Genomic DNA, 16,595 nt, shown 5'->3' on the forward strand with positions numbered 1-16,595 from the left:
ACTACCAGGTCATGTGTCTTCTCAGTCATGTTGACTGGTCTACTACCAGGTCATGTGTCTTCTCAGTCATGTTGACTGGTCTACTACCAGGTCATGTGTCTTCTCAGTCATGTTGACACTGGTCTACTACCAGGTCATGTGTCTTCTCAGTCATGTTGACTGGTCTACTACCAGGTCATGTGTCTTCTCAGTCATGTTGACTGGTCTACTACCAGGTCATGTGTCTTCTCAGTCATGTTGACTGGTCTACTACCAGGTCATGTGTCTTCTCAGTCATGTTGACGCTGGTCTACTACCAGGTCATGTGTCTTCTCAGTCATGTTGACTGGTCTACTACCAGGTCATGTGTCTTCTCAGTCATGTTGACGCTGGTCTACTACCAGGTCATGTGTCTTCTCAGTCATGTTGACGCTGGTCTACTACCAGGTCATGTGTCTTCTCAGTCATGTTGACTGGTCTACTACCAGGTCATGTGTCTTCTCAGTCATGTTGACTGGTCTACTACCAGGTCATGTGTCTTCTCAGTCATGTTGACACTGGTCTACTACCAGGTCATGTGTCTTCTCAGTCATGTTGACTGGTCTACTACCAGGTCATGTGTCTTCTCAGTCATGTTGACGCTGGTCTACTACCAGGTCATGTGTCTTCTCAGTCATGTTGACTGGTCTACTACCAGGTCATGTGTCTTCTCAGTCATGTTGACTGGTCTACTACCAGGTCATGTGTCTTCTCAGTCATGTTGACGCTGGTCTACTACCAGGTCATGTGTCTTCTCAGTCATGTTGACTGGTCTACTACCAGGTCATGTGTCTTCTCAGTCATGTTGACGCTGGTCTACTACCAGGTCATGTGTCTTCTCAGTCATGTTGACGCTGGTCTACTACCAGGTCATGTGTCTTCTCAGTCATGTTGACTGGTCTACTACCAGGTCATGTGTCTTCTCAGTCATGTTGACTGGTCTACTACCAGGTCATGTGTCTTCTCAGTCATGTTGACACTGGTCTACTACCAGGTCATGTGTCTTCTCAGTCATGTTGACGCTGGTCTACTACCAGGTCATGTGTCTTCTCAGTCATGTTGACTGGTCTACTACCAGGTCATGTGTCTTCTCAGTCATGTTGACACTGGTCTACTACCAGGTCATGTGTCTTCTCAGTCATGTTGACTGGTCTACTACCAGGTCATGTGTCTTCTCAGTCATGTTGACTGGTCTACTACCAGGTCATGTGTCTTCTCAGTCATGTTGACTGGTCTACTACCAGGTCATGTGTCTTCTCGGTCATGTTGACGCTGCTCTACTACCAGGTCATGTGTCTTCTCGGTCATGTTGACTGGTCTACTACCAGGTCATGTGTCTTCTCAGTCATGTTGACTGGTCTACTACCAGGTCATGTGTCTTCTCAGTCATGTTGACGCTGGTCTACTACCAGGTCATGTGTCTTCTCAGTCATGTTGACTGGTCTACTACCAGGTCATGTGTCTTCTCAGTCATGTTGACGCTGGTCTACTACCAGGTCATGTGTCTTCTCAGTCATGTTGACGCTGGTCTACTACCAGGTCATGTGTCTTCTCAGTCATGTTGACTGGTCTACTACCAGGTCATGTGTCTTCTCAGTCATGTTGACTGGTCTACTACCAGGTCATGTGTCTTCTCAGTCATGTTGACACTGGTCTACTACCAGGTCATGTGTCTTCTCAGTCATGTTGACGCTGGTCTACTACCAGGTCATGTGTCTTCTCAGTCATGTTGACTGGTCTACTACCAGGTCATGTGTCTTCTCAGTCATGTTGACACTGGTCTACTACCAGGTCATGTGTCTTCTCAGTCATGTTGACTGGTCTACTACCAGGTCATGTGTCTTCTCAGTCATGTTGACTGGTCTACTACCAGGTCATGTGTCTTCTCAGTCATGTTGACTGGTCTACTACCAGGTCATGTGTCTTCTCGGTCATGTTGACGCTGCTCTACTACCAGGTCATGTGTCTTCTCGTCATGTTGACTGGTCTACTACCAGGTCATGTGTCTTCTCAGTCATGTTGACTGGTCTACTACCAGGTCATGTGTCTTCTCAGTCATGTTGACTGGTCTACTACCAGGTCATGTGTCTTCTCGGTCATGTTGACGCTGCTCTACTACCAGGTCATGTGTCTTCTCGGTCATGTTGACTGGTCTACTACCAGGTCATGTGTCTTCTCAGTCATGTTGACTGGTCTACTACCAGGTCATGTGTCTTCTCAGTCATGTTGACTGGTCTACTACCAGGTCATGTGTCTTCTCAGTCATGTTGACACTGGTCTACTACCAGGTCATGTGTCTTCTCAGTCATGTTGACTGGTCTACTACCAGGTCATGTGTCTTCTCAGTCATGTTGACTGGTCTACTACCAGGTCATGTGTCTTCAGTCATGTTGACTGGTCTACTACCAGGTCATGTGTCTTCTCGGTCATGTTGACGCTGCTCTACTACCAGGTCATGTGTCTTCTCGGTCATGTTGACTGGTCTACTACCAGGTCATGTGTCTTCTCAGTCATGTTGACTGGTCTACTACCAGGTCATGTGTCTTCTCAGTCATGTTGACTGGTCTACTACCAGGTCATGTGTCTTCTCGGTCATGTTGACGCTGCTCTACTACCAGGTCATGTGTCTTCTCGGTCATGTTGACTGGTCTACTACCAGGTCATGTGTCTTCTCGGTCATGTTGACTGGTCTACTACCAGGTCATGTGTCTTCTCAGTCATGTTGACACTGGTCTACTACCAGGTCATGTGTCTTCTCAGTCATGTTGACACTGGTCTACTACCAGGTCATGTGTCTTCTCAGTCATGTTGACTGGTCTACTACCAGGTCATGTGTCTTCTCAGTCATGTTGACTGGTCTACTACCAGGTCATGTGTCTTCTCAGTCATGTTGACTGGTCTACTACCAGGTCATGTGTCTTCTCGGTCATGTTGACTGGTCTACTACCAGGTCATGTGTCTTCTCAGTCATGTTGACTGGTCTACTACCAGGTCATGTGTCTTCTCAGTCATGTTGACTGGTCTACTACCAGGTCATGTGTCTTCTCGGTCATGTTGACGCTGCTCTACTACCAGGTCATGTGTCTTCTCGGTCATGTTGACTGGTCTACTACCAGGTCATGTGTCTTCTCAGTCATGTTGACTGGTCTACTACCAGGTCATGTGTCTTCTCAGTCATGTTGACTGGTCTACTACCAGGTCATGTGTCTTCTCAGTCATGTTGACACTGGTCTACTACCAGGTCATGTGTCTTCTCAGTCATGTTGACTGGTCTACTACCAGGTCATGTGTCTTCTCAGTCATGTTGACTGGTCTACTACCAGGTCATGTGTCTTCTCAGTCATGTTGACTGGTCTACTACCAGGTCATGTGTCTTCTCGGTCATGTTGACGCTGCTCTACTACCAGGTCATGTGTCTTCTCGGTCATGTTGACTGGTCTACTACCAGGTCATGTGTCTTCTCAGTCATGTTGACTGGTCTACTACCAGGTCATGTGTCTTCTCAGTCATGTTGACTGGTCTACTACCAGGTCATGTGTCTTCTCGGTCATGTTGACGCTGCTCTACTACCAGGTCATGTGTCTTCTCGGTCATGTTGACTGGTCTACTACCAGGTCATGTGTCTTCTCAGTCATGTTGACTGGTCTACTACCAGGTCATGTGTCTTCTCAGTCATGTTGACACTGGTCTACTACCAGGTCATGTGTCTTCTCAGTCATGTTGACACTGGTCTACTACCAGGTCATGTGTCTTCTCAGTCATGTTGACTGGTCTACTACCAGGTCATGTGTCTTCTCAGTCATGTTGACTGGTCTACTACCAGGTCATGTGTCTTCTCAGTCATGTTGACTGGTCTACTACCAGGTCATGTGTCTTCTCAGTCATGTTGACTGGTCTACTACCAGGTCATGTGTCTTCTCAGTCATGTTGACTGGTCTACTACCAGGTCATGTGTCTTCTCAGTCATGTTGACTGGTCTACTACCAGGTCATGTGTCTTCTCAGTCATGTTGACTGGTCTACTACCAGGTCATGTGTCTTCTCAGTCATGTTGACTGGTCTACTACCAGGTCATGTGTCTTCTCAGTCATGTTGACTGGTCTACTACCAGGTCATGTGTCTTCTCAGTCATGTTGACTGGTCTACTACCAGGTCATGTGTCTTCTCAGTCATGTTGACTGGTCTACTACCAGGTCATGTGTCTTCTCGGTCATGTTGACTGGTCTACTACCAGGTCATGTGTCTTCTCAGTCATGTTGACTGGTCTACTACCAGGTCATGTGTCTTCTCAGTCATGTTGACTGGTCTACTACCAGGTCATGTGTCTTCTCAGTCATGTTGACACTGGTCTACTACCAGGTCATGTGTCTTCTCAGTCATGTTGACTGGTCTACTACCAGGTCATGTGTCTTCTCAGTCATGTTGACGCTGGTCTACTACCAGGTCATGTGTCTTCTCAGTCATGTTGACTGGTCTACTACCAGGTCATGTGTCTTCTCAGTCATGTTGACGCTGGTCTACTACCAGGTCATGTGTCTTCTCAGTCATGTTGACTGGTCTACTACCAGGTCATGTGTCTTCTCAGTCATGTTGACGCTGGTCTACTACCAGGTCATGTGTCTTCTCAGTCATGTTGACGCTGCTCTACTACCAGGTCATGTGTCTTCTCAGTCATGTTGACTGGTCTACTACCAGGTCATGTGTCTTCTCAGTCATGTTGACGCTGGTCTACTACCAGGTCATGTGTCTTCTCAGTCATGTTGACGCTGCTCTACTACCAGGTCATGTGTCTTCTCAGTCATGTTGACTGGTCTACTACCAGGTCATGTGTCTTCTCAGTCATGTTGACGCTGCTCTACTACCAGGTCATGTGTCTTCTCAGTCATGTTGACGCTGCTCTACTACCAGGTCATGTGTCTTCTCAGTCATGTTGACTGGTCTACTACCAGGTCATGTGTCTTCTCAGTCATGTTGACTGGTCTACTACCAGGTCATGTGTCTTCTCAGTCATGTTGACTGGTCTACTACCAGGTCATGTGTCTTCTCAGTCATGTTGACTGGTCTACTACCAGGTCATGTGTCTTCTCAGTCATGTTGACTGGTCTACTACCAGGTCATGTGTCTTCTCGGTCATGTTGACGCTGGTCTACTACCAGGTCATGTGTCTTCTCGGTCATGTTGACGCTGGTCTACTACCAGGTCATGTGTCTTCTCAGTCATGTTGACTGGTCTACTACCAGGTCATGTGTCTTCTCAGTCATGTTGACGCTGGTCTACTACCAGGTCATGTGTCTTCTCAGTCATGTTGACTGGTCTACTACCAGGTCATGTGTCTTCTCAGTCATATATATATATATATATTATTTTTTCATTTTATTTATATTTTTGTTATGTTTGACAATGTAAGTAATAATGAACTTGCCATGTCAATAAAGTCAATTGAATTGAGAGAAAGAGACAGCGAGAGAGAGAGACAGCGAGAGAGAGAGACAGCGACAGCGAGGGCGAGAGCGACAGCGAGAGAGACAGCGAGAGAGAGAGAGAGCGAGAGAGAGAGAGCGAGAGAGAGAGAGAGCGAGAGAGAGAGAGCGAGAGAGAGAGAGCGAGAGAGAGAGTGAGAGAGAGAGAGAGCGAGAGAGAGAGCGCGACAGAGACAGAGACAGAGAGAGACTTGGGGTGGCGTATACATGGGCTGGTGATCACCTCTTTGTGAGGAACAGAGGTAGAAACAGCAGGAAAATCCTACCCTACTGTCTGTCTGTCTGTCTGTCTGTCCCACTCAAAGCAACAACCCAGATGGATGATTTAGCATTTTAATTCCATTGTGATTCTATGAGAAATGAGAGCCTCTGCGGGGAAGAGCTGTAGAAACTGGTCCATCACGGATTCAAGCCCGAAGCTTTTCAGACCTGCTGGTAGAAGATGTGCCAAACAAGCCTGAGATCCATGTTAAATGTGATCTTTTCCATTAACCCATATCAGATTTTAGACCCGGGTAAGTAGAAATGGGCTTTCATGAGCCGGGTAAGTAGAAATGGGCTTTCATGAGCCGGGTAAGTAGAAATGGGCTTTCATGAGCCGGGTAAGTAGAAATGGGCTTTCATGAGCCGGGTAAGTAGAAATGGGCTTTCATGAGCCGGGTAAGTAGAAATGGGCTTTCATGAGCCGGGTAAGTAGAAATGGCTTTCATGAGCCGGGTGGGTAGAAATTGAGTTTAATAGTGCTCAAAATCCTTAAATTCCATCCTAGGTCCACAGACATTTTACTTTGCCATTTTAGTCATTTAGCAGAGAGTCTTATAGTTAGTGAGTCATTTAGCAGAGAGTCTTATAGTTAGTGAGTCATGTAGCAGAGAGTCTTATAGTTAGTGAGTCATGTAGCAGAGGCTCATATCTAGTGAGTCATTTAACAGAGGCTCATATCTAGTGAGTCATTTAACAGAGGCTCATATCTAGTGAGTCATTTAACAGAGGCTCATATCTAGTGAGTTATTTAACAGAGGCTCATATCTAGTGAGTCATTTAACAGAGGCTCATATCTAGTGAGTCATTTAGCAGAGGCCTCTTATCCTGAGAGACTTACAGTTAGTTAGTCATTTAGCAGGGGCTCTTATCTAGTGAGTCATTAGCAGAGGCTCTTATCTAGTGAGTCATTTAGCAGAGGCTCTTATCTAGTGAGTCATTTAGCAGAGGCTCTTATCCTGAGTAACTTACAGTTAGTGAGTCATCATAAGGTAGCTCGATATCCCAGTCATAGTAAGTACAACTTTGACAGTGACGTGCTGGAACACTCTCCTCTCTAGTCGACCTCTGACACTGCTGTGTTGATGTCTCAGATGTGCTCTGACTGGCTAACAGGCCTCTGAAGTAATAGGCTGAAAACAACAAGCTCTCTTCTCCCCCCCCCCCCCTCGTCCTCAGGGACTGGCTTGCAGGGGAAAGGTTGAGGGAGCCATATCCTTGCTGTACTGTAGATGCAGTAGCTAGCGGTTTGATTGTGGTGCAGACGTGCAGTAGTGTCAGTATACCAGCAGGAGGCGGTGGTGTCATCAAGACTCATCCAGAGTCAGAGGGAGGAGTATTACAGTACGGGACGTAATGCCTAGTAACATACAACACGCTCCAGTAGGAGGTGTGTTGTCAGGGAGACCGTAGGGCTGCAGGCTAGTGGAGCACAGCAGTGAGACTAACATGATAGAAACAGATAACAAGATGTTAATGGTCGGGTTGAGGAGGAGCTGAGAGAGGGAGAGCGAGCTGGGTGTAGAGCCAGGAGCAAATCAGGAAGGGGAGAGAGGGAGGGAATATGTGTGAAAGGGGGAGGAAGGTCTTGATAGAGACAGGAGAGAGAGAGAGAGAGAGAGAGAGAGAGAGAGAGAGAGAGAGAGAGAGAGAGAGAGAGAGAGAGAAGAGAGAGAGAGAGAGAGAGACAGAGAGAGAGAGAGAGAGAGGAGAGAGGACAGAGAGAGAGAGAGAGACAGGAGAGAGAGAGAGAGACAGGAGAGAGAGAGAGACAGGAGAGAGAGAGAGAGAGAGAGAGAGGACAGGAGAGAGAGAGAGAGAGAGAGAGACAGGAGAGAGAGAGAGAGAGAGACAGGAGAGAGAGAGAGAGAGAGAGAGAGAGAGAACAGGAGAGAGAGAGAGAGAGAGAGAGACAGGAGAGAGAGAGAGAGACGGAGAGAGAGAGAGAGGACAGGATGGAGGAGAGAGACGGAGGAGAGAGAGGAGAGAGAGAGAGAGAGAGAGAGAGAGAGAGACAGGAGAGAGAGACAGACATGAGACAGAGAGAGAGAGACAGACAGGAGACAGACAGAGAGAGAGAGAGAGAGACAGAGACAGAGACAGAGACCAGAGACAGAGACAGACAGAGACAGACAGAGACAGACGAGACAGACAGACAGACAGACAGAGACAGAGAGAGAGAGAGAGAGAGAACAGACGGTTGTTGGCATACCTTTATCGATGGAGGCTCCGGCCATGTGTGGTAGAAACTCAGAGCTGTATCCACATCATTCACATTCTTCAGGAGGTAAAGAAATTCTCCACCTCCTCAAACGTAATGCCCTATAGAGAGAGAGAGACAGAGACAGAGAGGGAGAGAGAGAGACGGGAGACAGAGACAGAGAGACAGGAAAGAGAGACAGGAGACAGAGAGAGAAGAGAGACAGGAGAGAGAGAGAGGACAGAGAGAGAGAGGGACAGGAGAGAGAGACAGAGAGAGAGAGGGACAGGAGAGAAGAGACAGGAGACAGAGAGAGAGACAGGAGACAGGAGAGAGAGACAGGAGACAGAGAGAGAGACAGGAGACAGGAAGGAAGAGAGACAGGAGACAGGAGAGAGAGACAGAGACAGGAGAGAGAGACAGGAGAGAGAGACAGGAGAGAGAGAGAGAGACAGAGACAGGAGAGAGAGACAGAGACAGGAGAGAGAGACCAGGAGACAGAGAGAGAGACAGGAGAGAGAGACAGGAGACAGAGAGAGAGAGACAGGAGAGAGAGACAGAGACAGGAGAGAGAGACAGAGAGAGAGACAGAGAGAGAGACAGGAGAGAGAGAGAGAGAGAGAGAGAGAGAGAGAGAGAGAGAGAGGAGAGAGAGAGAGAGAGAGACAGAGACAGAGACAGAGACAGAGAGAGAGAGGGACAGGAGAGAGAGACAGGAGACAGAGAGAGAGACAGGAGATACAGGAGACAGAGAGAGAGGGAGACAGAGAGAGAGACAGAGAGACAGGAGAGAGAGACAGAGAGACAGGGAGAGAGAGACAGAGAGAGAGACAGGAGACAGAGAGAGACAGAGAGAGAGACAGGAGACAGAGAGAGACAGAGAGAGACAGGAGACAGAGAGAGAGACAGGAGAGAGACACAGGAGAGAGAGACAGAGAGACAGACAGGAGAGAGACACAGGAGAGAGAGACAGAGAGACAGAGAGAGAGACAGGAGACAGAGAGAGAGACAGGAGAGAGACACAGGAGAGAGAGACAGGAGAGAGAGACAGAGAGGGAGAGGGAGACAGATTAAAAGGATAAGGCAAACCATGAATCTCAATTAGCTACTGAAACTCTAATATCCTCCTTGGCTCTCACATGTTCCTCAACATTAAACTCTAATATCCTCCTCGGCTCTCACATGTTCCTCAACATTAAACTCTAATATCCTCCTCGGCTCTCACATGTTCCTCAACATTAAACTCTAATATCCTCCTTGGCTCTCGCATGTTCCTCAACATTAAACTCTAATATCCTCCTCGGCTCTCACATGTTCCTCAACATTAAACTCTAATATCCTCCTTGGCTCTCACATGATCCTCAACATTTGGAACCAAGGACTGATCACCCCAATCCACAAAAGTGGAGAGAAATTTGAGCCCAGAAATTACCGTGGAGTCTGCATCAACAGCAATCTCAGAAACAATCTGCAGTATCAACAGCAGACTATTACACCCCCCCCTGCCCCCCCCCACCCCACCACAAAGCCATCACCTACAGAGAGACAAATCTAGAAAAGAGTCCACTCAGCCAGCTGATCCTGGGGCTCTGTCCACAAACAGAGCCCCAGGACAGAAACACAATTAGACCCAACCAAATTATGAGAAAACAAAAAAGATAATTACTTGACACACTGGGATCAACAAAAAAACCCGGAGCAAACTGGAATGCTATTTGTCCCTAAACAGAGAGTACACAGTGGCAGAATACCTGACCACAGCGACTGACCCAAACTTAATGAAATCCTCGACTATGTACAGACTCAGTATAGCCTTGCTATTGAGAGAGGCCGCCGAAGGCAGACATGGCTCCCACAGAGCACAGAAAGAATTTGAAAACAAATCAAACATCGATAATATCTGTCAGGTGAAATAGCACAGTGTGCCATCACAGCAGCAAGATTTGTGACCTGTTGCCATGAGAAAAGGGCAACCAGAGAACAAACAACATTGTAAATTCAAACTATATTTATGTGTTTAATTACCTTCCCCCTACTGAACGGTACGGACGACCACCATCGAATGAAACGGTGAGACAGAACAGGAAGGAAGCGACACTGAAAATATTCACATGGGGCAACAGGTGTCGGAGAATATGGTGATGATGAGCAACCTTCGGTTGGTAAGGGGGACAAATGTCACCGTGGACAATTTCTTCACTTCACCGTCATTGGCGAACAAGATACCCGCAAGCTCAAACCCCCCCCCCCCCCCCCCTCTGCACTAAATAAAGGCACCTGCACAGCCGTTGTACGACACGACAGCGCTGAAGAATGACAAGACAACACTCCCACTTTACCAAGGCAAGAAAGAACGTTTCTGTCAGTTGACATCGATGTGAGAGACGCAATAAAGTGTTGTTAACAAAAGGCTAAGCTTGTGAGTGAATATATTTCTTTCATTTCATTTGCGATTTTCATGAATAGTTAATACGTGCTGGTCATTTATGAACATTTGAACATCTTGGCCATGATCTGTTATAATCTCCACCCGGCACAGCCAGAAGAGGACTGGCCACCCCACATAGTCTGGTTCCTCTCTAGGTTTCTTCCTAGGTTTTGGCCTTTCTAGGGAGTTTTTTCCTAGCCACCGTGCTTCTACACCTGCATTGCTTGCTGTTTGGGGTTTTAGGCTGTGTTTCTGTACAGCACTTTGAGATATCAGCGGATGTACGAAGGGCTATATAAATACATTGATTTGATTTAACGTTGCGTTATGGTAATGAGCTTGAGGCTATGATTACTCTCCCGGATACGGGATTGCTCGACGCTAGAGGTTAAGGCCACTGAGGTTTTCATCTGACCACATGTGGTTGCTGACCGTTCGTCTTAATGGTCGGGGTATTTTGTTTAAAAAAAAATAAAAACATAAAAATAAGCAATAGAAACACATCTATTGGAACAAAATAATAAGACTAAACAGTTGAATTAGGTGTTTTTTTTGTGGGGTTTTGTTACCTACAGTAACAAACTAATGAAAATGCTATTTTGCTATTTGAAATGAGACAAAAAAAAAATCTTATTGTAATGTTCAACACCTTCAGATGATTATTTTAGCAATGGCATATATGAAAGGCATTAATCCATTAATTAATGTTAATTCATGTTAGAAAGCTGCCATCAGAATGATGGTCCCTACAGGCCTAGAAGTTCCAGTGCTAATAAGAATTCTGCTTCAAATGATTTTATTGCTGTGAAACTCAGTTAAACATTATCATGACAAGAGACTGATTACACACACAGCTCTGATTACGCTCCTGTAGTTAGGAGACTTCTATTCAACGGTGTGACACAGAGAAGGGGGTAGCATGACAGGGGAAGCAAGCTTTACACCCACACAGCTGAATGAGCTGACAGCAGAGAGAGGAGCAGCTGGCTGTATCAACTCAATAATTCTCCTGAAGAGAGGAAGAGAGAGAGAAGCTGGCTGTATGAACTCAATAATTATCCTAGAGAGAAGGAGAGAGAGGAAGAGAGAGAGAGGAAGAGAGAGAGAGGAAGAGAGGAGAGAGGAGAGAGGAGAGAGGAGAGAGGAGAGAGGAGAGAGGAGAGAGGAGAGAGGAGAGGAGAGGAGAGGAGAGAGAGAGAGAGAGAGAGAGAGAGAAAGAGAATCAAGCATATAGAGAGAGAGAGAGAGAGAGAGAGAGAGAGAGAGAGAGAGAGAGAGAGAGAGAGAGAGAGAGAGAGAGAAAGAGAATCAAGCATATATAGAGAGAGAGAGAGAGAGAGGAAGGCCATAGAGGGATTGAGAGAGTTCCATGTGAGAGCAGGTTTAGTCCCAACAGATTCTCCTGTAAGCAGAACCTCTGCCCGAGTGGGGTTGAGACCGGGAGACACAGAGGTGTGGGGTTGAGACCGGGAGACACACAGAGGTGTGGGGTTGAGACCGGGAGACACACAGAGGTGTGGGGTTGAGACCGGGAGACACAGAGACAGCTGTCCCCTTGTACAGATATCTCAGAACAGACAGAGAGACAGAAGTAGGTTCTCTGTACGCAGTTGACCTGACACACCAAAGGTGGAGAGAGAGACAGACAACAGAGACACTGCATTCAGAATTCTGCAAAACCATCCTCTGTGTACAGCGTAAAACACCAAATAATACACGCAGAGCAGGTAGACTAGTGGTTAGAGTGTAGAGGCGGCAGGTAGCCTAGTGGTTAGAGTGTAGGGACGGCAGGTAGCCTAGTGGTTAGAGTGTAGGGGCGGCAGGTAGCCTAGTGGTTAGAGTGTAGGGACGGCAGGTAGCCTAGTGGTTAGAGTGTAGAGGCGGCAGGTAGCCTAGTGGTTAGAGTGTAGAGGCGGCAGGGTAGCCTAGTGGTTAGAGTGTAGGGGGCGGCAGGTAGCCTAGTGGTTAGAGTGTAGAGGCGGCAGGTAGCCTAGTGGTTAGAGTGTAGAGGCGGCAGGTAGCCTAGTGGTTAGAGTGTAGGGGCGGCAGGTAGACTAGTGGTTAGAGTGTAGGGACGGCAGGTAGCCTAGTGGTTAGAGTGTAGAGGCGGCAGGTAGCCTAGTGGTTAGAGTGTAGAGGCGGCAGGGTAGCCTAGTGGTTAGAGTGTAGAGGCGGCAGGTAGCCTAGTGGTTAGAGTGTAAGAGGCGGCAGGTAGCCTAGTGGTTAGAGTGTAGATGCGGCAGGTAGCCTAGTGGTTAGAGTGTAGGGGGCGGCAGGTAAACTAGTGGTTAGAGTGTAGGGGGCGGCAGGTAGACTAGTGGTTAGTGTGTAGGGACAACAGGTAGCCTAGTGGTTAGAGTGTAGGGACAGCAGGTAGCCTAGTGGTTAGAGTGTAGGGGCGGCAGGTAGCCTAGTGGTTAGAGTGTAGGGACGGCAGGTAGCCTAGTGGTTAGAGTGTAGGGACGGCAGGTAGCCTAGTGGTTAGTGTGTAGGGACGGCAGGTAGCCTAGTGGTTAGAGTGTAGGACGGCAGGTAGCCTAGTGGTTAGAGTGTAGGGACGGCAGGTAGCCTAGTGGTTAGAGTGTAGGAACGGCAGGTAGCCTAGTGGTTAGAGTGTAGGGACGGCAGGTAGCCTAGTGGTTAGAGTGTAGGGACGGCAGGTAGCAGAGTGGTTAGAGTGTAGGGGCGGCAGGTAGCCTAGTGGTTAGAGTGTAGGGGGGCAGGTAGCCTAGTGGTTAGAGTGTAGGGACGGCAGGCAGCCTAGTTGTTAGAGTGTAGGGACGGGCAGGTAGCCTAGGTGGTTAGTGTAGGTGCGGCAGGCAGCCTAGTGGTTAGAGTGTAGGGACGGCAGGTAGCCTAGTGGTTAGAGTGTAGGGACGGCAGGTAGCCTAGTGGTTAGAGTGTAGGGGCGGCAGGTAGCCTAGTGGTTAGAGTGTAGGGACGACAGGTAGCCTAGTGGTTAGAGTGTAGGGACGGCAGGTAGCCTAGTGGTTAGTGTGTAGGGGGAGGCAGGTAGCCTAGTGGTTAGAGTGTAGGGACGACAGGTAGCCTAGTGGTTAGTGTGTAGGGACGGCAGGTAGCCTAGTGGTTAGAGTGTAGGGACGGCAGGTAGCAGAGTGGTTAGAGTGTAGGGGCGGCAGGTAGCCTAGTGGTTAGAGTGTAGGGGGCGGCAGGTAGCCTAGTGGTTAGAGTGTAGGGACGGCAGGTTTGCCTAATTGTTAGAGTGTAGGGACGGCAGGTAGCCTAGTGGTTAGAGTGTAGGTGCGGCAGGCAGCCTAGTGGTTAGAGTGTAGGGACGGCAGGTAGCCTAGTGGTTAGAGTGTAGGGACGGCAGGTAGCCTAGTGGTTAGAGTGTAGGGACGGCAGGTAGCCTAGTGGTTAGAGTGTAGGGACGGCAGGTAGCCTAGTGGTTCGAGTGTAGGGACGGCAGGTAGCCTAGTGGTTAGTGTGTAGGGACGGCAGGTAGCCTAGTGGTTAGAGTGTAGGGACGACAGGTAGCCTAGTGGTTAGTGTGTAGGGACGGCAGGTAGCCTAGTGGTTAGAGTGTAGGGACGGCAGGTAGCCTAGTGGTTAGAGTGTAGGGACGGCAGGTAGCCTAGTGGTTAGTGTGTAGGGACGGCAGGTAGCCTAGTGGTTAGAGTGTAGGGACGACAGGTAGCCTAGTGGTTAGTGTGTAGGGACGGCAGGTAGCCTAGTGGTTAGAGTGTAGGGACGGCAGGTAGCCTAGTGGTTAGAGTGTAGGGACGGCAGGTAGCCTAGTGGTTAGAGTGTAGGGACGGCAGGTAGCCTAGTGGTTAGAGTGTAGGGACGGCAGGTAGCCTAGTGGTTAGAGTGTAGGGCCGGCAGGTAGCCTAGTGGTTAGTGTGTAGGGACGGCAGGTAGCCTAGTGGTTAGAGTGTAGGTGCGGCAGGCAGCCTAGTGGTTAGAGTGTAGGGACGGCAGGTAGCCTAGTGGTTAGTGTGTAGGGACGGCAGGTAGCCTAGTGGTTAGAGTGTAGGGACGACAGGTAGCCTAGTGGTTAGTGTGTAGGGACGGCAGGTAGCCTAGTGGTTAGAGTGTAGGGACGGCAGGTAGCCTAGTGGTTAGAGTGTAGGGACGGCAGGTAGCCTAGTGGTTAGAGTGTAGGGACGGCAGGTAGCCTAGTGGTTAGAGTGTAGGGACGGCAGGTACCTAGTGGTTAGTGTGTAGGGACGGCAGGTAGCCTAGTGGTTAGAGTGTAGGGACGGCAGGTAGCCTAGTGGTTAGAGTGTAGGGACGGCAAGTAGCCTAGTGGTTAGAGTGTAGGGACGGCAGGTAGCCTAGTGGTTAGAGTGTTGGACTAGTAACTGATAGATCGAATCCCTGAGCTGATAAGGTAAAAATCTGTCGTTCTGCCCCTGAACAAGGCAGTTAACCCACTGTTCCCCGGTAGGCCATCATTGTAAATAAGAATTTGTTCTTAACTGACTTGCCTAGTTAAATCAATTAAATACACAATGGCAAGAATACCTGACTACTGTGACTGACCCAAACTTAAGGAAAGCTTTGACTATGTACAGACTCAGTGAGCATAGCCTTGCTATTGAGAAAAGCCCCCGTAGGCAGACATGGCTCTCAAGAGAAGACAGGCTATGTGCTCACTGCCCACAAAATGAGGTGGAAACTGAGCTGCACCTCCTGCCCAATGTATGACCATATTAGAGACACATATTTCCCTCAGATACACAGACACACAAAATTATTTTTTAAATTAACACAATTTTGATAAACTCCCATATCTACTGGGTGAAATTCCACAGTGTGCCATCACAGCAGCAAGATTTGTGACCGGTTGCCACAAGAAAAGGGCAACTAGTGAAGAACAAACACCATTGTAAATACAACCCATATTTATGCTTATTTAGTTTATCTTGTGTCTTTTAACTTCTTGGATATAGGGGGTCCACATCTCCCCTCGTTCCTTAAAGCCAGCTGTCCACATCTCCCCTCGTTCCTTAAAGCCAGCTGTCCACATCTCCCCTCGTTCCTTAAAGCCAGCTGTCCACATCTCCCCTCGTTCCTTAAAGCCAGCTGTCCACATCTCCCCTCGTTCCTTAAAGCCAGCTGTCCACATCTCCCCTCGTTCCTTAAAGCCAGCTGTCCACATCTCCCCTCGTTCCTTAAAGCCAGCTGTCCACAATCTCCCCTCTTCCTTAAGCCAAGCTGTCCACATCTCCCCTCGTTCCTTAAAGCCAGCTGTCCACATCTCCCCTCGTTCCTTAAAGCCAGCTGTCCACATCTCCCTCGTTCCTTAAAGCCAGCTGCCACATCTCCCCTCGTTCCTTAAAGCCAGCTGTCCACATCTCCCCTCGTTCCTTAAAGCCAGCTGTCCACATCTCCCCTCGTTCCTTAAAAGCCAGCTGTCCACATCTCCCCTCGTTCCTTAAAGCAAGCTGTCCACATCTCCCCTCGTTCCTTAAAGCCAGCTGTCCACATCATCTCTCCCCCTCGTTCCTTAAAGCCAGCTGTCCACATCTCCCCTCATTCCTTAAAGCCAGCTGTCCACATCTCCCCTCGTTCCTTAAAGCCAGCTGTCCACATCTCCCCTCGTTCCTTAAAGCCAGCTGTCCCACATCTCCCCTCGTTCCTTAAAGCCAGCCGTCCACATCTTATATATATATATATATAATATATATAATATAGTGTATATACAAATGTCATAGTGTATATATATATATAATAATATATAATAATATATATATATATATTATTATATATACACTATGACATTTGTAACGTCTTTATTCTTTGGGAACTTCTGTGAGTGTAATGTTACTGTCAATCTTCATGGTTTAATTCACTTTATCCATTTCACATATGTTTGGCAACGAGACAGAGACAGACACAGAGACAGATGACAGACAGAGAGAGAGGGAGAGAACTGTGCCCCTTCACTGATGTATTACGTGTCAGTCTGTACTCAGTACCTGAGCATCTTTGAACATCTCTTGATTCCCTTCTGCATCTGTTTGAGTTTTACGTGACTGGACTCCGCTGTAGGACAGCAGCATGCCTCCGAACTGTCTCTCTGTTGATGCACCCATCCACTGGTCGTTACGCATAAACTGGAAGAGGGGAGAGAGGAGAGAGTGGGGGGGAGAGAGATGAGAGAGTGGGGGGGGGTAAGGAAGAGTGAGAAGGGGGGAGAGAGAGAGAGAGAGTTGGGTGGGAGAGAGAGAGAGAGAGTGGGG

General features: G+C 48.2%; 1 protein-coding gene across 1 annotated transcript in view; it reads right to left on the reverse strand.

Moving 5' to 3' along the window:
• micu1 (mitochondrial calcium uptake 1) overlaps nucleotides 1-16,595 on the reverse strand; it is a 149,398-nt gene that overhangs the window by 36,673 nt on the left and 96,130 nt on the right. The window contains 4 exon segments of the mRNA XM_031798895.1: nucleotides 7,971-7,998; nucleotides 8,001-8,044; nucleotides 8,047-8,080; nucleotides 16,332-16,469. Coding sequence (XP_031654755.1) covers nucleotides 7,971-7,998; nucleotides 8,001-8,044; nucleotides 8,047-8,080; nucleotides 16,332-16,469 — 244 coding nt within the window.

Source organism: Oncorhynchus kisutch, linkage group LG20 (genome assembly GCF_002021735.2).
Source record: "Oncorhynchus kisutch isolate 150728-3 linkage group LG20, Okis_V2, whole genome shotgun sequence".
Taxonomy (NCBI): domain Eukaryota; kingdom Metazoa; phylum Chordata; class Actinopteri; order Salmoniformes; family Salmonidae; genus Oncorhynchus; species Oncorhynchus kisutch.